Raw genomic sequence first — 27,914 nt, forward strand, 5'->3', positions numbered from 1 at the left:
GTTGAAAATAGAAACAGATGTGCAATTGGTAAATAACCTAAGAAGTTAAAATATTTTTTTATGATAAATGGATACCTCTCTATTTGTATCAGGTATGGAAAAGTTGAAGTCCAAACTGGAGGTAAATTTGAGCCAGAAGAACACTTACTAAATCAGCTGTTTATATCAGAACTTCGATCACAACAGCTCCTTAATCACGTACCCGCTTCCCCCTCAGGCATCACACTTTTCTGACAGGGAGAACGGATGATTACCTTTGCTTTTTGACAATGGTGATGGCGGCTGCTCTGTAAACACTTCTAGGGGTGGGGAGTCATGGTGGTCGAAGTCTTTGTCCATGGCTTCTATGAGACTGGTGATGTCTGAGTCCTCTGAGCTGTGCCGTGTGCTGCTGGCACGTTCTGGGTGGGAAGGGTGTGAGAGGGGGGCGGGTGACAGCCTTTCCAGCTGCGGGTCCTGGTGCTGAGGCACTGGTGGTGGTGGTGGAGGCGGCGAGTGCTGCTCCAGCGGGCTGTGGACATGGTGCTGACTGCTGTGCTGGCTCTGTTTGGCTCCTTTGGACTTTCTGCCTGCTGCATGACCTTGGGCCACTGCGTTTGAATCTAAGACAAGGGGGCTTGCTTTGCTAGCAGATTGTGCAGAAGTCCTGCTAGAGGTACTTGAGCTGTTTTTTGCTCTGACGTTTTCCACGTCAGCTGAGTTTCTATTGCTGTGACTGCTGTGGGGGTGGACCGGTGGGCCACACTGCTTGTGACTCCCTCCACTGGGTCGGGATGACGAGCCGCCTGCTCCACAGAACCCCCTACTGTGACCAGGGTCACAGCTGAGTGTGTTCAAGCTGAAAAAAGGACCGAATGCAGATCAGTACATAGCAACTTACAAAATCTAAGATTAAAAAAAAATTTTTTTTATCTCATCAAGATAGCCACAAGAGAAATATAAAGTACTCTAAGGAGAAAAAAAACCAGCAAGAAATGGGATACTTTTCACAATTTTACAGGTTCTATTCTATCTGAAAATTTAGGATCAAGTCAGTGATCTAAGAATATTTTAACCTTCAACAGCACAAGAAAAACATGGGATCTGTTGTGAGTTCTAGTAGAGAAGACAGTTATACACAAGAGATTGTGAAGTAATTAGAATTAAGATTTCTTCCCCCTTGAGCAAAGATGAAAAGAAAAACTTTTTTCTTTTAATTATATCAGCAACATCTATGTGTACTAAGAATTTATTTCCAGCATGTGAACATACTTTCCTTCAGATGAAATACCAACGATTCTCCTGAGATCAAATGGTCTTCCCACATCAAAGGGTGGGTTCGAGGCCTCAAAGGATAGTCGCCTTCGAAATGGCTCCCAAATTCCTTGAGCTTCTAAATAGGCTGTTCCAATTACCAAGAGAAACAGTGCACTGTAGGGGCAAGAAGGTGGAGAGTTGGGATTCATGTTAGTGTAAGAGTAACAAAATCTGATATTAAAGGCAGAGCTTCTTGGTAAAGTACAACAGGATATAAAAAACCGAGATGCCTGTGACAATTTTTACTGGACTAGACAAAAACAAAGTGTTATGGATAAAAGCTCATTTTTATAGAATGCCAACTTACATGGAGGCTTATATAGAGGAAATAATTACTTCTATCAGAACAGACACTCGGAAGATACTTTTTTCCTTTTACCAAGAAGAAGCTTTTACCTTGCGGTTTTAACTCTCTAGACCAACTCTTTTTCCCTTAAAGGATGTGTGGGGTAACCATGTAAATTTAGAGGCAAGTGTATCAGATTCTCCAAACACATAAATATACTGAAAAAAAGATAAGCTTGCTGAGGATTAAAAAAATATTTCTCACGTTTCGTGTTGCTTAGGTCTGTTTTCAAAAAAATATTATATAATGTTGAGTAAGTTACCTGTGCCCAAATCAAGTAACTTTACCTGGCAAATTATGAGTGTTTTTTTTTTCCTTTAAGAAATTAACATGTACTTAATTCGTATGAGAAATTTTAAAGGTAGAAGACTTTTGCGTAGCCACTCAAGCGGGGTTCAGCTCTGACTGCTCCCACTAGCAGACGCAGGCTTGATCAAGGCAAAAAGGTCTGTCCTGCTTGCTGACAGATTCCCAGCGCTCAGAACAGTGACTGGCACACGGCGGGCATGCGAGGAACAGTGTCAAGTGATGCCTGAATACCAACCTCAAAAGAAGACACAAGTACCTCATGATTCCTGAGATGATGATGTACAGAGCCAGCTCCCAGTTGGGTCTGGGTAGGGCTTCTGCACAGGTTGCTAACATATGATATGGAAGGGATGCATTCAATACAAATACAAATTCGGAGCCACTGGTTGTTATAAACTTCAGTTCACGAATAACTCTAGAAGCTGTGAAATCAGGAGTAAACCTGAAACAGAATAGCGGCAGTTAGACTAGTTTTAAAAATACACCACAGCAGTTACATATAAAACCAGTCCCACACACCGTTGAAACCTAACAGAGAATTTTAGAGTTTGGTACTTCTATCCGACTTCCTCATTTTAAGATGGAGAAAAAGCATTATCCTATGAGATTAATAACAAATACAACAGCATTCTGTTGATAACTAAAGCAACTGCATGAAAAAGAACAATAATCAGCATAATTATTAATTCAGGAAGCACTCTCTGAGCTTCTCTCCCTCCCTCTGCTTTTCTCTTTTATCTGAATCCACTCTTTTCTCTCAGGATATATTCCCAGTAACGCCTTAAAAAACACACACACACAGAACTTTTCCATCCTAGCCCTGGTGATCTTCTCTTCATCTCCTGCAATACTGCTTTCTGGCCTAATTATTTTATTTTTATTTTTTATTAACTGTATGCTCTCTAACCAGATGATCGGCACCTTGAAGAAAGGTCTTTTATTCTCTACTGTACCTTTAGGTACCAAGCACTACGCCTTACATGAGTATTATCATTATGTACTGAGTGACTGTCCATTGAAGATCATGAAATTATCACTCAATTAAGGGGGCAGAGGTTACATCTTATTACATAAACTCGATAATCTAACAAGTTATAGCAATTACTTGCTAAAATAGGCTGCAGCTATTCCTGATACAGGCATTAACACTGTCTTCTGACCAAAACATTATGCTCTCCTCCATTGTACAATATGGAAAAACTACACATGTGTGATACAGGGACCGCTCTATTACTGAGACTGAATTTATAACCAATTTCCTACCAATACCTTATGCTTTAACACAACCCTGGAAATAATTCTGAAACTGGTTTCTAAGATTATCTGATCCACTTTGGATATACAGGAAGTTTCACAATTTTGAAAACAAAGATATGAAGAAATAACTGACGATTAAGTGGAAACAAATCAAAGGAGTAGATTTGTGGATAAAGACCTTTTTTTGTGAGTATGAAAACATATCTTTGCACAGTTTGAACAACTGTAGTATTTGAGGTTGATGAGAAGCTGGTGATTCACTACACTTCATAAGAAAATACTTACAATATGATTATGTCTTTAGAGGCATTGGCACTTAGTGCAAACTCCTGACAATTAACAACTTTAAAGCCATATCCCTCACATGAGTATCCACTGACTTCAATGGTTTCGATGTGAATCTGAAGTTGCCCCGTATTCTCTACTTTAAATGTTCTTTTCAACGTGAAATTTGGTTCTCTTAGTTTCAAACCTAAAGGAAAGAAAATCAAGAGTGAATATAAATCTTGTTAGCATGTGCTCCAGGTCCAAAGGATTATCACATTCTCCATAAATATATGCCAAACATCATGAACCACCGCCTCATGCCAAAGGGATTAGCTGGTACCCAGACTTCATCAGGAAGTACTCCACTTTGTCATGTCATTTTAGAAAGCAAAAGTTTAATTGTGCTTTATTTTTCATACTCAGAGTAAATCATCTAAGACATGCAACGAAAACTGAACCTTTAAATCTCTGAAGATCCAAATCAAACAACCCTGAAAGCAAGTCAGGGTATTTCATTAAAAATCTTAAGTATTCATCACTAATATATACATGTACGCAAAGAGAAATACTCTTCATTTTTGGGGAATTATTTATTTTTGGAAGCCAACACTGAAAGTTGTGCCCCTGAAACTGTTAGGACTACTTACTATCTGTACAATCTTTCAATAATGCTTCTGTGATTTTAAAGCGTAAGGAACTCCCGGGACCTGGAAGCTTGCCTGCCACCCTCAAGTTCTCAGTTGTTCCTTGTCCTTGGACCATCACAGCATCCAGCACAGTCAGGTTATTCCTATGCAAGAAATACAGAATTTTCTCCCATTTAATTTGTATAATAAATTATAAGTTCACGTAAATTACAGATAATTGATCTATAATTTTTATGGCTTTTAATAAACCATGTAGAAATGAATATGCTAAACTTCAGAGTGAAACATTTACATTTTAAGAATTTAAAAATCTTTACACACAGAGAAGGAAGAGCTTTTCATTTTTAAGAGTCACACATGGTACAGTAAGAACACTACTCAGGTTTTCAAGTTATAAACGGAATCACAGAGGTACATTTCATCAGGTGTGGTATGGTGTGTGTGGTTTTGGACAAAGTGAATACCCTATTTAATAAATCAGACACACAACCTCATATTAAAACAAATAAAGTAGGACTTCTGAATAAGTACTAAAAATCAACGCACACTTAAATCACAGAACATACCTGATTATGATTAGTGAAGAAACAGTTCTATTGTGAATTGGAGTAAACTTTACTTTGACAGATTTCTTTTCTCCAGGTTTTAAAATTAGGTTTAAAATTGAATGTCGAGAGAGGCCTTCTGTAAATCCTGTTGAACTCTGCAGTGGATGAGCCTTGAATCATTGGGAAAAGAATAGAAGTCACTACTATATTCTTTGGAAAGAAGTTTTTTCCTTTATCCCATCCACAGCCCAGTACTAGTTTCTTGAATTGATCGAATGTGTGAACAATTTTACCCCTCATGATTTAGATACTGGTTAGCTTGCAAACAGAAGTGGGCAACAGGTGATGACCCTTCTCACTGTGCATTAAGTCCCCAGAAGGGCTTTGATCCCCACGTCACCAAAGTCCCCATATTTGTACTAGGCATTTATTTTTGTATACATATCTTCTTACTTTTAACATTAAAAATTTTTGAAATGTAATACACATATATAAAAAGGACACAAACCTAAGAAGCATAGCTCAATGTTTTAGCACAAAGCAAACAGCTGTGTAACCAGCATCCAGCACCCTGAAGTCCTATGGTTGCTGCTCCCACCTTCGGCCAGTTTTCCTGTTCCTTCACCCTCTGATGGCTATCAGCTGAAGGGTCTTCAGGGTGTATCAGATTTTTTTTTTTTATTTGTAAAAATATTTCCAACTCATATCATTCTATCTTTGAATTTTATTTTGAAAGCTCAGCACATAATTACTGTTTAACACTTGATGACTGACAGTTTAAATAATAGGTTTAAGAGATGGCTTTTTAAAAATTTTTTATTATGTTATGTTAGTCACTATACAGTACATCCTTAGTTTTTGATGTAGTGTTCCATGATTCATTTTTAAAAAATAATTTTTGTTATATTAGTCACCATACAGTACATCCCCAGTTTTTGATGCAATGTTCCATGATTCATTATTTGCATATAACACCCAGTGCACCATGCAATATGTGCCCTCCTTAATACCCATCACCAAAAAGATGGCTTCTAGACAGGCAGTTACAGATAAGATTTAAATATTCGTTTTTTATTAAAAATACCATAGTTCACTTAAGGATACACCGTTCTGATTTCTAAGCAACATTAAGTTAAACTTTTTTGGGGGGAAGGGTTGGCAACAGTTGGCTACAAATGTCCACTGCTCTTCATGGCTCTGCTAACATGTGGAAGGGGAGTGAGGTTTGCATGACTTTCTGTTCCACTTGGCATAGTTAGGTTCAAAACATATACATCTATCTACTTGTGTTACCATAATTCTACAAACATAACTTAGAGTCAATAGACTTCATGAAGCTACTACTTTTTAACTCATGCTTCTGAGGCAAAACACATTCTTTTGCATCTAACATTCTTTTCTATCAATGTTTACTAGGACAACAGAATATCCTGACTGCTCCAAAATGGTTGGTCAATAAGTTCTCTTTTAGATAAACTATTCTGAGTAACTGATGGACACATTATATACTCTACATATATTTCCAATAAATACTAGCTAATTTCAAGTCTGATGACTTGGCAAACATTTGAGGATGTTGTGATACCTCAGGAATATCATTAAGGCCTCAATTAATTCTCAATAATTCTGCAGTAGTGGCTTTTTAGAGAGTGACCAATGGGACCAACAGGGATCTCAGAATCTTTTCAGGGTATCCATGGTGTCAAAATTATTTTCGTAACACTGACAGATGCTATCTGCCTTTTCCACTGTGTCGACATTTGCACCAGTGGTCAGCAAAATCAATGCGGGTAAAACAACTGACCCTTCAGCTTGAAGTAAGGCAGTGGTATCTACCTTCCCTACTGTCTTCTTCACTGCCATGTACCTGTAGTTAAAAAAACATTCTTACTGATTAAGCAGTTAACGATACAAATCTTAATAAACCTCAATTTTTGGGCACATGCGTTTTTAGTATTGTTTGATAAAATGGGAAGTATGCATAAAGCACTCCTGCTGCCTACTGAAGCTCCATGTTGTCTTGAAAAGCTATCATTTGAGATACAAACTGAATTAGCTGCTTTTCTCATGGAAAACCATTTACAGTTGAAAGAATGATTGACAGTCAATCTGTGGTTGTTCAGGCTTGGGAATTTGGTAGACATTTTCACAAAAATGAAGTGCATCTGTCCAATTAAGGAAAAATAACTGAAGTATTTGTTGCCAATGATAAAATTTGAGTGAGAAAATTCAGAATTTTGGAAAACTTGAATCTACCCCTGTGAACTTCACAGCTTTCCAACAGTTAAAGAATTCCTTGATGAGATTGGTAGTTATATAAATGAATATGATTTTTGTGGATTTTGTAGAGTGAATCATGTCAACATTTGGAAGCTCCGCATATCTCGGTGAACCAATATTTTCCAAATGACTGATACATGCTGTTAGAAATAATTAAAAAAGCAATTAAGACACTCTTCTTTTGTAACTACTTATCTGTGCCAGGTCAGGTCAGATACGTGTCATATACTTCAACCAAAACGATGTATCATGAGAGACTAAATGTAGAAGCAGTGGGAATCTATCGGTGTACTAGGTCTGAGTGCCATTAAAGGGATCTATACAAATGTAAAACAATCTGCTCTTCTTGCAAAAATCTTTTTGGGAAAACACAGCAATTTTAAAATTTTATGTTACCTATGCTAAATGGAATGAATTTATTATTATTACTTTAAATGAATTAAATCAATATTTTAAAGATCTTTCAGTTTTTTCCCCAGTTTTGAGAAATAATTGACATACATCACTGTATAAGCTTAAGGCATGACGATACAATTTATATATATTGTAAGATGGTTACCACAACAGGTTCAGCCAGCATTCACATTCTCATACAGATACAGTGAAAAGAAAAGAATGAAAAAAAGAATAAAATGAAAAAAAATTTTCTCCTTGTGATGAGAACTCAGGATTACTCTCTTAACAACTATCTATTATACAGCAGCACTGGCTATAGCCAACATGTTGTACATCACATCCCTAGCACTTACTCGTCCTGTATCTGCAAGTGTATACCTTTTGACCACTTCTCTCCAAATCCCTCGTCCTTCGCCCCTCTGCCTCTGGTAATCGCAAGTCTGATCTCTTTTTCTAGGAGTTTGGGATTTTTTCTTTTTTAAATTCCACATATAAGTGAGATACAGAACTGCCTTTCTCTGTCTGACTTATTTTACAAGGCATAATACCTTCAAGGTCCATCCATGGTGTCACAAATGGTAGGATTTCCTCGTTTTTTATGGCTGAATAATATTCCATTGTATATGTGTATACACACACACACACACACACACACACACACACACACACTACAACTTCTTTATCCACTCACTCATTGATGGACACTTAGACTGTTTCCATGCCTTGGCTATTATAAATAACACTGCAATGAGCATGGGGGTGCAATATCTTTTTGAGTTAGTGTTTTTGTTTCCTTTGGATATATTCCCAGAAGTGGAATTTCTGGCTCATACGGTAGCTCTATTTTTAATTTTTTTGAGGATCCTCCATGCTGTTTGCCACAGTGGTTGTACCAATTTAAATTCCTACTCTTCTTTCCACATCCACAGCAGCATTTGTTATATCTGGTCTTTTTGATAATAGTCATTCTAACAGGTATGAGATGATATCTTATAGTGGTTTTAATCTGCATTACCCTAGTGATGTTGAGCATCTTTTCATATACTTTTTGCCCTTTTGTAGAAAAGATCTATTTTAATTTTTAATACGGTGAATACTGCAAGATGTAATACACATGAACAAAAAACCTTTGTAGTCATGAATAATTTTAAGACTGTAAAGGAGTCCTGAGAGTCCTGAGACCAAATACTTTGAGGACCACAGGTTTTATAACCACTATAGAGAACTATGATAGAATTTATCCTAATTTTACCCTAAGATCTAGAATTTCATATTTAGAATACATTTCTGAGATCTAGAGTATTCTTATTCATCTTCCTAACTCTCACAGTGCCTACACTTCAGTGTTTTATACCTTGTAAATAACACTGAAGAACTTGTATTTGATAAGAAAAAAAGGTAAATATTAGCTCATTTACTTTTTATGTGTATTTCCTCCCTTATAAAAGCAGAGTGAAAGGACTTTCTGATTATTGAGCTTTCTAATTATCTGGAATCTAAATAACCTGGAGCTTATTAGGTTGTTATTTTATGCATGGAAAAAACCCGCCATGAAAAGATTCCAAGAGAAACGCAGGAGACTAGAATATATGACTGCCTACGTTTCAGTCTGGTGTTCTATTATTTGGCAGAAAAAAGATATATTGAAAATTACTTTCTTATGCAAAATTGACTTACAGACAATATAAAAACCTACTACTCTACAAAGGTTTAGCTTACACATGCTTTATAGACTAAAACACAAAACTATGGGAAAGAACACAAGTATTTCAAGAACTACAGAATATCTGGTTTGACAGGCTAATTAGGGACTCCTAATCAGCAATGACCATGTGCCATGACAGTATGGGCGAGGGCTCTGGAATCTGAGAGAACTAGACTTGAATTTGGTCCTGCCAGTTATCACAGGTATGAACTTGGGCACGTTCCTTCCTTTTCCTGAGCTTTGCTTTTCCCCAGCAACAGAACAAGGAAATACTTACCTCTTGGGGTAGTTAGTAATTGCTCTGCCTGGCTGCTGTAATGATCACATGAAATTACAAACGTGATTTTACCTGGTATAATGCTGAGACACACTAGATGCTCATGCAATACTGGGAAGCATTCTTCAATACAGCCCCCAAATACTAAAAACCTTCTCACTGCTTTTCTTTCCTGGCCTCCTTAGCCACAGATTGACTTATCTAGTCAACATTCACCACAGTCTTCCCACACACCAAGGAACCATTTGAAGGGCTTGCCATGAGTTTAATCTGTTCAATAACTATGGGTCTGGCACTAACGGAGCTTACAATTTTATTTGGAAGTATCCAAAATAAAAATTTAAATGACCAAGCTCAATATTTTGAAGCTTAATGAACATAAATTATGTTGGTATATACCTCGTTTAGACATTCTCAGGGTTTCTGGTAGCCATTATTACACACCTTCGTGGACTGAAGGAGTGATGCCTGCAAACAGGGACCTTCTACCCAGTGTGCCTCATGTTGATCTGAATCCCATTCATTCCTCCTGGGGTTTTTTGCCTCTAAAATAATTATTGGACTGCTCTGACTTCTTCAGTAACTTGCCTTTCAACCAAATTTAAGGATAGTCAGTAATTTCCCTCCACATTTGTAATGATCATATCATAGAGTTATTTCTTAGGGATAGTATGAAGTTTACATACTTACACTGTTTCTGAAGACTTGGAATTCTAGTGTTCTTAAATCTATCTTTGCCACTTTACTCAAGTTAAACCTAAAATTAAAAAATGTACATATTTTTCTTTATAAACAGCATCATAATTAAAAGGTAATTAAAGTAATTATCAAGTTTGTATTTGATTTGCAAATTACCTTTTGGCAGATTCTGAGGTCAATATTACCAGATTAATAGCCTTCCAAAAATTAAAGGTCACAACTTATAGTTAATATTTTGTTCATTTTTAAAAACTAAAATACTTAAAAGGTTCCACTTGCTTTCTCTTCATAATCGTTTACTTTTTTACATTTTTTTTAGAAAGGAATTCAACATTACTTTTTCTTGTCTTAAACTGAAAACTCTTCTAGATACTTAACACATTATCAGTATCTCTCCCCAGAACCTCCTCTCAATTTTAATTACGGATCTAGAATTTCTCTAAGCCAAATCTATAACTGTACGAGCTGCAATGAAGTTTTAAAATGTGTAAAATAATAATTCAATGCTAATATAGAACATTTTGATTATTTAAAGCAGTGCTTACCTTGATATTAACTTATCTACAAAGACTGAAGGACTGGAATATAAAGCCAGAGGAATAAATTGAATATAGACAGGAACATCTGCAGGATTTTCTAAAGTAATTTCTTCTTCCTTAAACAAAGTAACAAAACAGTAAATGAAAGGTTTCCACAGTTAAAAGTAAGAGTAGATACTTTATAGCCCTATTATGAATTTCCAAAAACCAATGTTACTCTGAATACTTACTGAGGAGCAGTTTGTATTAGTAAGTGGAAATTTCAAGTGCCGGGGTGAGCTAATTATAGAAGGCCAGGAGAGCTCAGCAGTGATTTTTGATAGTATATTTTTTTGAAGGTCTGTATTTACTTCAAACAAAGCGCTCAATCTAGAAAAAATAATTTGTTAGTTACTATATCAAAATGAAATATTTGAGTTTTCTGAAAATAAGAAATTCTATTAGGCTTGTATACTTGAGACATTTTACTCTGGCCCTGAATAAATATAGGTTTATTACTTCTGACATTTTAATATACTTTTAATAGACATGTATGAAGATGTCTCTGTTTTGGCACAAAGAGTTGCCAAAGTATCACTGATCACCTGTCTTGGTTTTGTACTGAATATGTGAAGGATAACATATGGTGTTAAAGGATCCTAAAGGATCTTGCAGCCTAGTGGAAAGATCTAGAAACCAACAGCAGGGTGCTGATGAATATTCATCAGTAGAACTTATGAAAAGGCAGTACACTGCTTGGCATATGGCTTTTTCCCCCCTGAGATTAAAAAAAAAGAGGGAAAATCTTGATATGCAATGAGGATGCCAGTTGAAGTGGTAATACATATGAGGGTTTTGCACAGATATATGTAAAGTTTTCAGCAATATTCAGGGCCTCATTTGAATATTTCCCTACTTACCAGTATTCATAAGCCAGCTGTTTAGAACTGAATAACATATTCACTAAGGAAATAATATCACACACAGGGCTAAGGTTCCTGGGCCCAAACACTGAAACCCACATTAACCCACAATACTCCTGAATTGTGACACTCTAATATTGGTAAGAGTACAGGTTTTATAAGGCTAGGAACAGAAATTCTCTGTAACATGCATGGTGACAAGGGAACACAAAGGCAGGAGCAGGGAGAACGCCACAGTCACTGTGCACCTGGGATACGACGGTATGGGGCAGGTGGGAAGCCCAGCTTCTTAGCTGTGGAGCACTGGGCACACAGGGAGGAAGGCAGAGGTTTTGGTGGGTGGGAGGTGAAGAGGTTCTTCAGCAGCACTCTAAGTTATCTATTCATAATGTTAACATTTAGAGACTGTCTATACATTGTAAGGTCTGTAATGGAAATGTAGGGGACCAAGAACTAGTGAGTTCATTAGAAGTCTCTCTCCACTTATTTTCACTCTTTTAAAGTAGAAATTTAACTTTTTTGCCTTAAGAAAACTTTTGATAGTAGATAGTTCAGATACACAAAACCCTCAGATTCAATCACTAATGGTTTGAAAAATTTATTTGGATACTGACAAATACATTCAAATTAGCCAAGTGAAGAAGAGCAGTTTTTATCAGTTATCATATTATCAATATTCTAATCAAATTCTCTTCTGGAGCACAAGAAAGATCGTACTTCTAAATTGCTGAGGAAGGGTGTTTCTGCTTTTAAATCCAGGTGTGGTAGTGATTTGTCATTAGCACGTTTTCTGCCTGCCAATGACGTATGGCTGAGCCTTAATGAACTGGGCTCTGGGTACCCCTTAAGGGCTCAGCACTTGGAAAGGGAGGAGGCAGCTCTTTTCACAATGAGCAAACGGACACTGGTCTCCATTACAGGATTAAACCTAGGAAATGTTGTCTTTGCCTTTAGCAGAGGTCAGTGGTAGGTAAAAACTTTCTCATGCAAACGGCTGTATCTAAGGTGAACAGTGCATTCATCCTCTATAAAGACAACTTCAAGTGGTTCTTTGATTTTAAGGAAGTATCTAGAGCACTGGAGAAAAGAGAAAAATGGTAGTGTGTATATTTCTGAGCAACATGCAATTAAAATGGCAATTCAAGATGCCTCATTAATAATTTTCTGAAGATGAGATATTATTTTCTTAGCTATAGAGAAGTAAACATTAGAAAGTAGGATCAACAGAGACATTTCAAACTTGTAAAGATAGTTAAACATACTTAAAGCAAAACCACTCACCTATGACCTGAATTTTCCTTTATTCCCATCCATCCTTTGAACAGGCTTTGATGCAAATCCCAGTCAGCATCCCATGTGTCTTCCTGCATGGCTACACCAGGCTGTACTTTGGGTTCGGCTAAAATAAGGAAACATTTGTTATGACAAACTCAGCCCTATCAATAGGGCTCAGCCAATCAATATCCACTTGTCAATTTCCCTCAAATGATTTCCATAGTACCAAGGGATAGAGATGGACTTTCAAAGTGGCAGCCTTTCATCAAAGAATATTTTGGGTGGAGTGAAGGGGATGAGAGAGAACAGCAAGATAACTTACATTTGGATAGAAAAGGCAAGCCAACATAGCAATGATCCCCACACTGCAGTCCAGGATCAAAGTAAATGTTTGCAATCTACAAAGAGGCACAGGAGAACCGTGAATCCCAAATCCGCAGAAGGTCACAGTAACACAATACTAACAGATGGGAATCCTCAAATACAATGTTTTCAAACCTTTGACTTTTTTCCTGGCTCCAAGTCTTCCTTATTGCCCCGTAATCGTTTGTAGTAAAATCGCACATCTTCTGACAAAGATCGTATTTGTTGTATCTTTACCTTCTGTGAGAAGGAATTCATAATATTCAAGCTTTGATGAACTATTTTCCCCTGAAGGAAGGAAACAAACAAACTCATTAGTATATGGTTGGATTTTCTTAAGAGCACAAAATTTAGACCTAACAGACATATTTTTCAGAAACCAAACCCCAAAAGACACAGAATTTTTATCACTTGATAATCTCTAATTTTGTAATCAGAGGCCTCCCTAATATATCTATACTTTCTCTCTCTCTCTCTCTCTCTGTGTGTGTGTGTGTACGTATATTTATTTATTTGTTGTTTTCATGGCCTGTTATACAAAATTAGCAGGACAAATCTCTGTCATCTTGTGAAAATGAAATAAAATAAGAAAGTAAGATAAATGTTCACATTTGTTAAAATAATGAAGCTGCCAACAAAGGTAACAAACAGAGATAGCTTTGAATAAAGGAAATGGTCATTGTCAGTTTGTTAAGCAAGGTTTGTTTATGCTAAGGCCAGGCTGCTCTCAAAGCATCCAAATTCAGGATGAAATAATTTAATTCTGAAGTCAAAAGCCAAACAAGACAACAAAAAAAAATCAGATTTATTTTACTTAGGAAGCATTTTCTTTTTAAAAGAGAAATATCATTTGTGCCAAAAAGAAATTAGGCATCTTTTAAAAACACAGGTTATCAAATATCTTAGTAACACAGCAGACAGATTAAATCACCAGACAACCAACGATTGTTCTTATCAGCTGCATGTTTCTCCTTATGATAGGGTATCAGATTTTAAGTAAAAAATTAAATGATTTAAATAATCCTCAATAATAATTATATTATAGTTTTTACTTTCTTTTGAGTAAAGAATTTTATCTTATAATCAGATTCCTAGTCATTTGAAGAAGTCTCCAAAATGACCGTACCCACTGAGCTAATATCTGGTATTAGAAGACACAGAAGTTAAGAGAGTACACAGAAAAAAGAGTTGAATGAGGGTTGAGGTTAAAAGTAACACTCATCATTTGCAGCCCAGCCAGAGGTAAACACAGCAGAAAGGTATCAGAGGTTGGGTATGCTGCTGGGGCAGGGAGAACACAGGAGGAGGAAACACAAAGCCTTTGAAAGCCTGAGCCTGGCCTCTAACCAGCTGTGTCTTCCTGGCTTGCATCGGTAATAATCACTTTGCTCAAGTACATGTCTTGTCTCTCAGGGGTGTGTGAGTGTGGGGGCAGTCAAAAGAGGTAACAGATATAAAAGTTCATTTCATGATGGTATTCAAATACTAAGTATTAAACCACGAGTACTTGAAATGCTAATTTGGATGTACTGTTTTCATCAATTGGCACTAGTATACTCCAATGGACAAGAGATTTTACAGAACCTGGTGACTGTTATGGAAAGAATGTGAACCCCCCCCCCCCAATACATTGAAATTCTAACCCTCAATGTGATAGTATTAGAGGTGGGGCTTTTGGGAGGTGATTAGGTCATAAGGGTGAAGTCCTAATGAATGGGATTAGTGAACCTAAAAGGGGAAACAAACTGAGGGTTACAGAAGAGAGGAGGGTGGCAGGATGGGGTAGCCAGGTGGTGGGTATTAAGGAGGGCACGTGTTGTGATGAGCACTGGGATATGCAACTATGAATCGTTGAACACTACATCAAAAATGAATGATGTACTATTACTATATGCTAGCTAATGGAACAATATCATCATCATCATCATCATCATCAAGTTGAGACAAAAGAGCTTGCCCTCAGTCCCGGCTCTTCTGGCTATGGGACGATATAGTGAGAAGACAGCCATTTGCAAAACCAGGAAGAATGCCCTCGCCGTACACCGATCTGCCCGGTGCTTTGATCTTGGGTTTCCCAGCGTTCAGAACTGTGAGGAATAAATGTTTGCTGTTTAAGTCACCCAATCCATGGTAATTTGTTATAACAGCCCAACTAAGGCAGTAACATCAACTTAATTTGTGATTCCAAGTAAATATCTGGTCATGTAAGCCATCTGAGGATATCTAAAAGTTTGATCAGCACCTTGTTTTTATACAGATGCTTTCTCATTTACTCCATCCATGGGCCTTTCACTGTGCCATCTACTGAATTATTCCCTTCCAGGATTTATGCTGTGTTTAAGGAGATCATTGATTGAAAAGGCAGTTGAAGAAAGGAACAAGGTCTTTTTGGATAAATAATGAAGTTGAGTTCTATGTAGTCAGTGCAAAGTGGAATGACAAGAAGACAAAGAATTAAGAATCAAATATGCTGAACCTATGAACTCAAAACTGATCTTTTTAAGGTGCTAAATTCTAAATTTAGGTTTTATTGTATATAGCATTAAGATTTTTACAACATAGTTTTCTCATAACCCACTACGTCTCCTTCTACAGGGTAAGGGACACTTCTACATTTGTCCCCACATCTCCTGAACTGACCACATCACCTTCCTGCAAAAGGCGGCAAGCTCTTGGTTTCCCCGTTTCTTTTCTCTTTATTCTCTAGGTTCAAACTCTAAGTCATATTTTTGACTCTATCTACCATACCCATACCTGCTTCAATTAATAGGACCTTCTCAGGATAATTCAAGCACAGTTCAAATCTGAAATGTCTCTTGCCTAAGGTCTCTTCTCCATTATTTTGCTCCTTCATCCACCATTTACCTACTAATTGCCTGCTTTGGGGATAATTATCCCTTTCCTCTTAGAGGATCTCAGAGTCTCACTGGGAAGACCAACACATAAGGCAATATTTAAAGCACATGTGAGGCTTGCTGCAAGAGAGTAATTTAAAATCATTCCAAGATCATACATGTAACACTTAGTAACCATCTAGTGGAGTCAAGAAATCTTCAGAGAGGAGATGACAATGGAATTGAATCTTGGAAGATGTGAGTTCTTTGACGGTAGGGGAAGAGGAAGGGCATTCAAAACAGACTAACAGCCAAGGCTTAGAGGTATGAAAGGGCTTTACTGCCTCTGCCAACGCCCTAAGCTCAAATCTCCTCCTGACACTTTTCATATGGACTATGAACAGAGTCCCCAGATTGGCCTCAGGCACTCTGTCACCTCCTTATGCACCCTCTATCTACTTCTGCCAGAGAAACAATGTTTAAAGCTCAGCTCTAATGATGTCAAGCCTCTGCTTAAAAACTTTAGATTTTCATGGACTTAAATGCATTGATTTTTTTTGGTGGTTTTCTTTTTTTGAAAAATTTTTAAATTATTTTTTAAATAATAATTTTTTATTATGTTATGTTAGTCAACATACAGTACATCCTTAGTTTTTGATATAGTGTTTCTTGATTCATTATTTGCGTATAACACCCAGTGTTCCATGCAATATGTGCCCCCCTTAATACCCATCACTGGCCTATCCCAATCCCCCAACCCCCTCCCCTCTGAGGCCCTCAGTTTGTTTCCCAGAGTCCATAGTCTCTCATGGTTCATTCCCCCTTCTGTTTACCACTCCTTCATTCTTCCCTTCCTTCTCCTCCCCATCTTCCTATTTCTTATGTTCCATAAATGAGTGAAACCATGTGATAATTATCTTTCTCTGCTTGACTTATTTCACTTAGCATAATCTCCTCCAGTCCCGTCCATGTTGCTGCAAATGTTGGGTAATCGTTCTTTCTGATAGCTGAGTAATATTCCACTGTATATATGGACCACATCTTCTTAATCCATTCATCTGTTGAAGGGCATCTCGGCTCCTTCCACAGTTTAGCTACTGTGGACAATGCTGCTATGAACATTGGGGTGCATATGGCCCTTCTCTTCACTATGTCTGTATCTTTGGGGTAAATACCCAATAGTCCAATTACTGGATGATAGGGTAGCTCTATTTTTAACTTTTTAAGGGACATCCACACTGTTTTCCGTAATTTTTTTTTCATACTATCACTCCAACATGTCATTTCATCTTCTCTTAAAATTTCCCTCTATTCTTGTCAAACTGGGCAACTCACTGCTACATAAAGCCATTTCAGACTTTACTGTCTCTGTACCTTCAGGTTGATCCCAGGGACCTGAATGCAAGTTCTTACCACCCCTCTCTGTCCTGCCAAAAGAAATTCTAAGCCAGCTCACATGCACCTTCATCCATTACATGTATATTTCACTCACAGCACTTCATTTTTACACCTTTTAGGGTAATTTCTACATCCTGCTTTACATTTATGAATCATGGGCCCATTTCCCAATCTAGATAGAAAACTTTTTGAGAGAAGGGACTATTTTTTATTCCTCTTTATACCTCCTATGGAACCTGGCTCAATGTCTTACCTTAAAATAAGCTACTAATAAAGAATAACTGACTTTACTGTTGGAATCTAGGAACTTAGAGGTAAAGGCAAAGAAAAAGATTACAAAAAAAAAAAATCTATAAATTAAATCTCTTACTGGAAAGGAAGGTGGAAGAACCATATGTTTTGGGAAGCAAGTCAGCGAACCCACCGCAATTACAGCCTTCACAGGAATTGTTAGGATCTGTGGAGTGAAGAAGCAGACCATAAAGAAATTAAGTGTTTAAGTCTGAGATTGATCTTGACCATTATTGCATTATTTTTGAGGATGTAAAAAAAGTCATCTTGGGACTTATACTAGTAATAACCAACTCAAAAGCAATATTAAAATTACCCACGAAAACTTTAATTTGATCAATGTACTCCATAAAATGCTCTGAAATACAATACATTTCCATGTATTTCTCAGTGACTCATTGAAAACATGGTAAATGAGATGAAACAATGGGGAGGGAATGAAGAATAGATTTTTCATAATATAGGTAATTTTGTAGACTATTAATTTAAGAAAGTCAAATTGTACTCCTAAAACAATGTATGCAACACTTAGCATTTTCTAGAGTTATATAGTTCTGTATTTTTTGTATGCAGCAATAAATTAACATCAACTTAATTTAAAAGAGTTGAACATTATAGATGTTGAATATCAACTCACACTCTGTATGTAACTCACAAAGATACTTAAGATATTTTTTCCTAATTCTCATTTTTATCCATACTAACAAAAATTTGTCTTAGCTATGAAATGTACTTACTGCTCTCATGAGTGATAAACATGAATTTTTCACTTTTGGAGGTAATTAATTTGACACACTCCCAACAAACCTATTATTATTATATATGATTTACACAATTATAATTAAATGAACAGTTCTATTTATTCCGAATTAGCTTTCTTTCATGTGGGGGCTGTATGGCTGAAAACAGTTAGGAGACCAGTGGAAGCAATTGTTGAGTTTAGCAGTGTTCGACTTCCTGAAGAAGTTGTAAATATTAAATTAAAATACTTAAGTGTGGCAGAAATATATCCATTCAAAAATCTCATTGAATGCAACATGTTGAACACCACAAAGAGTCTTTCAAAAGCTCAATGATCTTCACTCTGCCCTTGACTTAGAATGACTCATGTAAATACAATAGTAAGAACTCAAATTAAGATGTGATTTCTTGATTGTATCTTCCTTTTTGGAAATATTACACAGTAATATATTAATGATTGCAGAAGAAGCAATGACCTCATTCAGGAATTTCAGTCAGGATCTGTGCAATGCTATAACTATGTGTAAGCAGATTTCCAACAGAGCAATTATGAATGTGCCAAAGCCATTTTTCTGAAGTTGTTTTTAGTTAAGAGGTTTGGGTTTTATCAGAAAACTAGGAGCTAATGAACACCAAGATTTTGTAACTATTCTCAAAAGCTCAGTTTTTAAGGTATGAAACAGGTAAACCATAACTTTATCGGTAAACTCAGTTGTTTCTATAAAAACAAAAAAGGACTGAATTATCAGAAAAACCGCGATGACATGTATCTCATAGTCTTTACCTCATAGTCCGTGGTGATCTGTATGGCTCCATCATGAATCCCTTCCAGTTTTTTTGCAGTAAGTTTGACTCTGAACACTGCAAAATAGCCTGAAGCTAATATTACCTGTATGTGTTAGAAATGACATCATTCATTAGCCCTGTTAGCTGCAGTTTCCTATTAAAACGGTAAAGAACACTATTTGTGATGACCTGACCTCCAAATTCTAACATATACTGTGTGACACTGAATTATAATACCATCTTGTACAAATATCTCAAAATAATGCCCATTCTTAGATGCTTATTTACTACATTTATTCCATGGGCCACCAAGAAAACTGGCTCCCTGAGGAACAGATTCCCATCTGCCAAGACGGAAAGGGGTATGGTCTTCACATATCCTGCGTGTACCTGCACCGACAGAGAGGGTAAGGGCTGGAGCGAAGGAGTCAGATCCAAAAAAATCATCACCAAGACAGATGTCGAGGGACTTACCCCCTTCTTCTAGGGGGTTTTATGGCTTCAGTCCTAAATTTAAGTCTTTCATTCATTTTGAGTCGATTTTTGTGTGTGGTGTGGGACAGTGGTTGTCCACTCTCCTTCTGTCAAGCACTTTTCAATTGTGAAATTTCCAAAGAAAAGTAATTCATTTTGTGAAGTTGCACTTTAATTATTAGTTATATTTTATCTAGAATTCATAGTTACCTTAAAATAACAAATGTTGATTGACTAAACATACTCACTTTCTCCTTTTAAGAAGTATTTTCTGTGTGTATGGTGACATAATATAATAAAAAAAATTAAAAAAAAAGTATTTTCTGTGTTGGTTTTGTTTAATTCTAATGCTTTCTACTCTGTGTAGAAATATAATAAAAAAAATTAAAAAAAAAAGTATTTTCTGTGTTGGTTTTGTTTAATTCTAATGCTTTCTACTCTACTGTGTAGAAGGCCCAAATCAGAACACGGGTCTGAAGAACAAAGAACTGCTGGCAATGTGTGTTTCATAAGGAACAGGATGATAATTTAATTCATAGCTTTGGGTTTTGGGAAAACAGCTGAAACTTAAAGCATTATAAGCTTAAAAAAAAAATCATTTCGTGGAGTTGCTATTTTGAAGTTGGCACCTCACTACAACTTCCTATTTTAAGAGTTCGTAACAATGATCTCATCTTTCTGTCCCTCGTTTTTAAATTTATAGTTTTATATAAAAGCTAATTCTAAAACTCTAAATTGTCAAATGGGCTTTATGTTATTAAATGGACCTCTCAAATTTAAATAGCATGTGTTAACATATGCTATTTATTGCTAAGAAATGATCCAGATTTCTAGAATTATTAGATTTATAATGTCTTACTAGGAAACAGTAAAATTCAAACAGCTGGGAGTACATATACATACGATTTTACTCTAACTTTACTGTTTGAAAGGAACACATTAATGGCTGGCTTAATTATTACCCTTTTCCAGCATTCTATTTTTATTAAAAATAAAACTTCAGCTGGAGTGACAAATATTACTTTTCATGGACATATACTTGTTTTAAAAGGAGGCTTTATTTTTGAGTCAAATTTAAAACATTATAAATTATTAAAATATAAATAGCCATAAATTACCACTGTTCACAAATACTATGGAGCTTGAATGCTACATAGCTGCAATTAGAATATACCTTATTTAGTAGTTTTCCACTTTTTCATAAATCATCTTCCAAGTTTCTACACACAATCATATTTATAATTTTTTATTTACTTTATATTCAATCATAAAATCATGATTTACTTTACGTATTTGACTGTATTTGAAATCATTAATAACACTATTACAAACATCTTCATTTTCACAGCTTTCGGCTCTTTTTAAAAAATTTTAATACTTTTTATTTATCCTAATATATCTAAATTATTAACATTTCAACATGTAACCAATATTAAAATATTATCAATATTTTAATATTATTATTAACAGCTTACAATCCCAAACTAAGTCTTCAAATCTGGTGGGTATTTGACACAAGACATCTTAACTGAGACTAGCCACATTTCAAGCGGTCAGTAGCCACATGTTGATTAGTTCCTACTGTCTTGGGCAGCACCGTTTTATACCAGTAAGCTTTTAGCTCTTTAAATTACTTCCATGGGAAGAATTCTCAGGAGTGGTACATATTGCCAAAATGCCCTCTAAAATAGTTATTTTGGAGGGTCCTCCTGGCACAAAGTATTTAAATAAATTTTTATAGCTTATGGTATTCCACGGAAGTGTATTTGTCAACCATCAGTGCATAAGGACATTTTCTCTTTGTTTTGTACGACTGCCACAAGAAATTCTATCCTTAACTTACAGATGAGATATGTCATGCTCCTTCTCACACAAGGTTATTCTACTCATTCTGTTCTGAATTGGTATAAACTCCAAGTTCCATTTCCAGTAGGGGTAAGGGCTTTGACTGATATATCTGTTTTTTATTGTTTCACGCTCTTTTATGACCAAATGTACATATTTATGACAGAGTAAAAGTACATGGGCAGATCTACAAAGGGATCAAACAAGGTTTGTCTCACAGAAAACTGGCCAGAAATATTCTGTATAATCGAAAACACTTTCTACCAATGTGCAGGGACGGCTATCTCTTTCGCCAAGTAAATTCAGTGAACACAGGGTTAGTTTAGTATCAAAGTGAATTTCTCTCGTAATGACACTTGTATTACAAAAAGATTATTTAAATTTTCTTTGTTATAGAACCTTCTATGACAAGGTAGAACTGTGTCTTAGGAATAGTCTTTTGTTTGGGGTTTATTTTTATTTATTTTTGAAGATTTTATTTATTTACTTGACAGAGAGAGAGACAGCCAGTGAGAGAGGGAACACAAGCAGGGAGAGTGGGAGAGGAAGAAGCAGGCTCCCAGCAGAGCAGGGAGCCCAATGCGGGGCTCGATCCCAGAACCCTGAGATCACGCCCTGAGTCGAAGGCAGACACTTAATAACTGAGCCACCCAGGCGCCCGTTTGGGGTTTAGACATACAACTAAGTTTAAGGCAACAATAAGAAAGTTTACTTACTGATGACTGGTCTGATAAAGAGGATTTTTCTAATTCTGGAAGGCTTGCAATGATTGTACTCCTGTTGCCTCTTTCAGTAGCTACGAGTTCTATTGATAAACCGTCTCCTATGATGTGCCAACTTTTTATAGCCAACTTAAAAAAAAGAGAAAGATATGAAAGGGATTATTGTGGCATGAGCATAAAATACTTAAATGTGATTTAGAATAAAAACAGATTTTTTTTTACCTCAATTGGATTGCTGTTTATAATTGCAAATAAAATATTACTTGCTTCTGTAGCACTCAATATGCCAAAATCTATGAAACGTTCCTCTATTTTGGGGGGTAATACAAAGTACTGAAAAGATATAAAAGACTAGATCAAACACTAAATCACACTTTTATAAAAGCATGTTACCAAGAGAAAGTAGCTATATGGACATACTAAGATTTCTATATTTTATGTCAATATATACATATACACACAAATATAAAATATAATTCAGAATTCTGTACAATGAAGTATTTTCAGTAATCAGAAATGAAGACATTCATAGTCTCTATGGAGAGTCCCTTCTCTGAAGGCACTTAAAAGAAGCAGGAAGCTAAAGGACTAGGGAAGGGTAAGTAAAACCCCAGTGGATTGGGCAAAAAGTCCTCGGTCTCAGTAAACATTATGTATTCATGAGAGCAGCCAAAAATATGTAATCACTCAAGCAAAACAAATGAAGAAGGAGTGGGATAATACTGAAAAGTCCCTCCAGCTCTGACATTCTTATTGATGTTGGCTTTTCGGAGAACTACATCTCTGTATGTTCTAATTTTCTTTTTACCTTTCAAATCTTTCTTATCAGTCTTATTTCTTATCCAAAGTTCTTTCACTGATTATCCTAAGGATAGCTTAGTTTGGATTTTTTTTTTCCCGGCTTATTTTCTCTATTAGAAAGACCTTTATTCTTTCCTGCTATTCTAACCGTGTATCTTCATCACCTTACTTTCTTCTTTATTATTTGGTTCTTTTCTTTATGCTGTATTTCCTGGTTTCCTCTTTGCCCTCCTTGCATTATTTTTTCCTGCTTATTATTTTCTTCCACTTAGTTTGCTTTCAGTTTCCCCGTGATTACAACACTTTTTAAAAGCAAAACCAAGAGAAAGTCCAACATGGAAAAGATCTAAGTGCCAATTGTAACAAAAGGATTCATCTGTGCCACAACAAGAGATGGCAACTGGGAAGGCTGAAAACCAGTTATCCTGAAAGTACGGAGAGGAGGGATTACAGCAACTTGTAGAGTTCAGAAAATGGCAAAGTTAAAGCATGCACAAAATGACTGCCTAATAATACCTAAACACACAAAAGATGGCCAGGAGCTTAAATTTTAAAGGTAGACAACATACTTACATCTAAAAAGCCTGTATATACCCGCACAGGTAAATGAAATTTAGAAGCATTGGTAATAAGCAAAATATTGTTATCTATGTGCATGGATGATGTGGAGGGCATAAAAAACAGAGTAAAAATGTATCCTGATTCATTTGGAAGAATTAAGACTGGTTTGCTGAAGTTGTGAACCTAGGAAATGAGGGGAGAGAAAAAAACAATGGGTCAGCATCATCTAGTTGGTAGATTAGTAAAATGAAAAGTGTGGGGGTTCCCAGACATACTTTAAACATTGTTTTGGCTTCTTCTGGCAGCAACACATCATGAATGAGGATCGCAAAGCTGAAAGTGTTAGTCAGGTAAATTGGCCTTTCCACAGGGTCAGCAGGACTGTCTCGGATGTGAAATAATGTGGCAGCATGATCAAATCCCAAATAACTATTTGAAAAAACATAAAATAAATCATTTTTATCTCTATGCGTTAATTGAAAATCCAAGTTCTTCTGTTGTAATAATTTTACATTTAGCATTAAGGGCTATTGCTGGAGAATCAGAACTATGAATATTTTAGAGCTTGGGCACATGATTTAAAACAAAACAGATTGCAAAACATCGACATGTAATACGAAGAATTATTCTCTATTGAATTATATGCAATCAAACAATTAAAATCAAGAACGTATTAACAGAAAAGTTTTAAGCTACTTAAAAAAAATCATGTTTCTCATTTAATTGCAACCAGCTTTGTTAAAATGAGTTCCTACCAAGTTGGATATTAAACTATTATTGTTTCATGTATAATCCAAAAATGAACTACATATATTATTACCCATTTATAAAAAGTTGTAATTCTAGAACACTGTTTACGAGTTTATAAAGGAATAGAAATGATTTTGTTTCAAGTGCCAATATACTTTAATAACAAGCCACAACCACTTGTATGTTACAAAAGGAATTACAGAAAGGAATTAGCTCCAGTGACTTAAATGTTTTTAAAAATCATAAATTCATTTTTCTATTGTATTACTGAGTCACTAAGACTTGATTTAAGCCCAAATCATATCATCCCGCTTATCTTTTTCTTCTAAAAAAGTAAAAGCTATAAAGTGGAAGTTGTTCTTTTCAACAATAATTTCATGGAGTTTATGTGAATTTGGCTACTACTTTTGCCAAGGTCAATTAGTAGGAAAACAGAATTTACTGATTAGTGAAAAGTTATAAAGCTTATTTTAAAGAGAAACTCACCCATCTAAAACTTCTGCTTGATATGGTATTTCAAGTTTAGAATAACTCTTTTCCTTTGCTTTAACAGTTATTTTCCCAGAAAACTGAGATGGTTTTTTTGCCTTTGACGCTAAGAGGAAACATAAAAAAATAATCTATCACCTTTGCTACCAGAGTTTCTACAGAGGAGGATGAGAGTGACTGTAGACTGACAAAATCTTTTAAAAACAAAGTTGGCGAACAGGAGACTTTTACAACATTTTACATCGAATATCACTTCTTTCATCTAAAAAAGGGAAAAATATTTAAATTTTCCTGTAATGGGATTAAACAGATAAGGAATTAGCAAGTGCACGCAATCTTGGAGGAAAAACACTGTGTTTGAGCTACTTCCCTAGAGCCGTAAGCTGTGGCTTTCCTCACACCAGCGCTTCTCACACTGGGTACTGTTAACATTTCCGGCCAGGTTAGTTCTTTCTGGGGTGCAGGGGCTGTCCGTCCTGTGCACTGGAGGATGCTCGGCAGCGTCCCAGGCCTCCACCTGCCAGACAGCAGTAGCAGGCCCCAGATGAGACAACCAATGTCTGTGGACACTGCCAAATGTCCCCTGGCCTCGGAGGCAAAACTGGCTCCCACTGAGAACCACTGGTTGACAGCTGTATCAAGAAATAACATTCCGTGCATGCCAGAGTCTTGTTATAATTATCGGCAAAGTAGCATGGTATAGAAAGTGTCCGGTGTTGGGAGTTCTGACTTCCTGTTTTAGCCAACCCTAACTCATAGTATAAGACTCTCCTGGCCATCATATTGTCCTCAGAGATGAAGTAAAATCTTTCAATTTTGTAGCAGTTATGAATAATTCCATCTGGAATTACAGAAATAGATTCAGTTGGATCCATTCTGGGCACCCATTAGATGTTCCTTTCAAAGCAAATAAAGAAGCTATTTTTCTTTATCCCGTTTAAGGTACTTCAGGAACACTTCTAGTTAGAAGAACTTATGTGAGTTCTGCAAATGTGTGTTATCCAACTTTAGCACAAAAAAAGAAAAATAAAAAAACGGTATGACATCTAGTATATGGCTATGTACAGATAGTGATTTCAGATTTTAAAACCCCCATTAATCTTCATTTCTTTCTGCTTGCTGTGTAGCCATTACTGGGCTTATTATTTTAGGAGGCTGTACAATATTCCTACTATGCACTGGGGTGGTAGAAGGGGAGGTGGGATGTGAAAGGTGGAAGGATTTTCCCATGATAAGAAAAAGCATTTTTAAGAAATGTAGCATTTGCTTTAAAAGATGCCGTTCCTTTTATTAATGTTACATAATTTAAGAAATACTTTTTTTTTAGAGTCTGTGATCTCAGAAGAACCAACATTACTGACATTCATTTATCTCAAGAAAGGAAACATTCACTGGGTTGTCAATTTAGGAGCTGGAGAAGAAGAGCTTGGAAGAACTATCTAGAACACCTGCTCTTGGTGCACACTTCCCCACTGCTTGAATTTATCAGAAGGATGGATCCGAAAAGTTCTCGGGGTCAGGAATTACTACCGGCGGCTCTGCTTGGTGAGAGAAGAGAACAAACTTGCTGATGCTGCTACTGGTAGACATGACTGTGGTATCCCAGCAACAGAGAAGACAATTTATCACAGATCTGGAAATAACTGGGGCATCAAAACCTTCTACAATACTATTTCTTGAGAGCTGGGTTATGAAGGTATGCCACATATTTAATCCTGATTTCTTTAGGAGTTCTCTTTGAGCTCACAGAATGAACACTAAAGCTTGGCACCCAGCCTCTGCACTGCTCCAGATCCTCCCCAGAGCTCTTCATGTACAAGGAGGAAGCACAGATGTTCTCACAGACACTGTTCAGAGTCTTCCAGTATTCTGCTACACTCGGTAGGGCACAGTGATCAAATGCTCTCTTCTGATGAGTGTCGCTGCAAAATGTGGGCTATGAGCAGAGGTGGCTTCATCAGAAAGCCAAAGGGTAAGTTTCGGGGCTCCTCACTTGAAAGGGCCCTTATGAGAAAAGTCCCATTTGAGTGTCAGTTCTCATTAAGTACAGTTAAGTAGCCATTAAATCACTATTTAAAAAATTTTGTGACAGCAAACTCAAATGTTGTAGTAAAGTGGGCAAAGCTGAAAAAGAACATGCTATTAAAATATGTTAAAGTCTGGGTTAACATTTCAAATGTCAAAATATATAAATATACATGTCTGAAATAACAGCTCTCTAATTTGACAACGCTATCATAAAGGCTATTATTTTAGGTTAGGCAGAACTGTCTGCCTTGTTTAAAAAGCCAATAAATGAAACCGTTATGGAGAATACTTTATTCCTATTCTCAAATTCCAAATACGCTTCTGAAATTCAAATACATTATCACTCAATTACAAAAAATAATGACTTCATAATTAAGGCAAAGCTTACTAGGTATATATGTGAAAACCCGGATTACAAAAATTTAATTCCAATCCTAACGTATTTGTTAATACTAATTTCAGTTTATGAACTTACATTTTCTTTCATGAAGCAATCAAATAAGAGTTTGTGATGGTTTTAGAAGATAAACCAACCTAAGCAGTAATAAAAAATCTGACTAAAATGATCAGTGTTTCTATATTAAGATATCAATACACATGCCTTCTGGTTTATCAAAACAAGATAACTTCATTATAGAGAGAAAGCTGAATACTTACCATCAAAACTAATACTTGCAACCTTGGTATATTTACTTTCTGAAGCTTTTAATGTAATGGGTTTAAAGTGTACGGTTATAGCGTCATTTTGTGGTGTAGGTCGAACACTCTGCAAACAGAAAGATATATATAGCATTATTTTAGTCCAATGGTTCAGTTACACTATACTGGAGAGTGTACTGGAAAAGTGAAGTGGAATCAAAATTGGAAAAGTTTAACTTTACGTGCTTCCTTTAAATAGAATAGGCCAAACTGACACAACTTCACATTAATTTCATTAGAATATCTTCATGAAATAAAATGATGGCCAGAGGAAAAGTGTATGATAGGTTAGTGACTATACACTTACTTACCTAGTATACAAACTAGTACACTAGGTATGAATACATAAAACAGAAAAGAAAGGTATTTCTTTTCTTTTTTTTTTTTTT

At 36.1% G+C, this 27,914-nt stretch overlaps 1 protein-coding gene across 1 annotated transcript in view; it reads right to left on the reverse strand.

Moving 5' to 3' along the window:
- Positions 1-27,914, reverse strand: part of TMEM131 (transmembrane protein 131) — a 255,390-nt gene that overhangs the window by 51,952 nt on the left and 175,524 nt on the right. The window contains exons 12-31 of the mRNA XM_040623556.1: positions 27,484-27,592; positions 24,796-24,904; positions 23,835-23,988; positions 23,572-23,742; positions 22,420-22,530; positions 22,192-22,326; positions 19,155-19,259; positions 17,709-17,795; positions 13,242-13,394; positions 13,066-13,141; positions 12,750-12,867; positions 10,797-10,935; positions 10,573-10,682; positions 10,019-10,085; positions 4,689-4,840; positions 4,123-4,265; positions 3,494-3,680; positions 2,208-2,393; positions 1,252-1,410; positions 255-838 (exon numbers count right to left, since the gene is read on the reverse strand). Of these exons, the coding sequence (XP_040479490.1) occupies positions 255-838; positions 1,252-1,410; positions 2,208-2,393; positions 3,494-3,680; positions 4,123-4,265; positions 4,689-4,840; positions 10,019-10,085; positions 10,573-10,682; positions 10,797-10,935; positions 12,750-12,867; positions 13,066-13,141; positions 13,242-13,394; positions 17,709-17,795; positions 19,155-19,259; positions 22,192-22,326; positions 22,420-22,530; positions 23,572-23,742; positions 23,835-23,988; positions 24,796-24,904; positions 27,484-27,592 (3,055 nt within the window). The remainder of the gene's footprint in view (positions 1-254; positions 839-1,251; positions 1,411-2,207; positions 2,394-3,493; positions 3,681-4,122; positions 4,266-4,688; positions 4,841-10,018; positions 10,086-10,572; positions 10,683-10,796; positions 10,936-12,749; positions 12,868-13,065; positions 13,142-13,241; positions 13,395-17,708; positions 17,796-19,154; positions 19,260-22,191; positions 22,327-22,419; positions 22,531-23,571; positions 23,743-23,834; positions 23,989-24,795; positions 24,905-27,483; positions 27,593-27,914) is intronic.

Source organism: Ursus maritimus, unplaced genomic scaffold, assembly GCF_017311325.1.
Source record: "Ursus maritimus isolate PB19 unplaced genomic scaffold, ASM1731132v1 scaffold_6, whole genome shotgun sequence".
Classification (NCBI taxonomy): domain Eukaryota; kingdom Metazoa; phylum Chordata; class Mammalia; order Carnivora; family Ursidae; genus Ursus; species Ursus maritimus.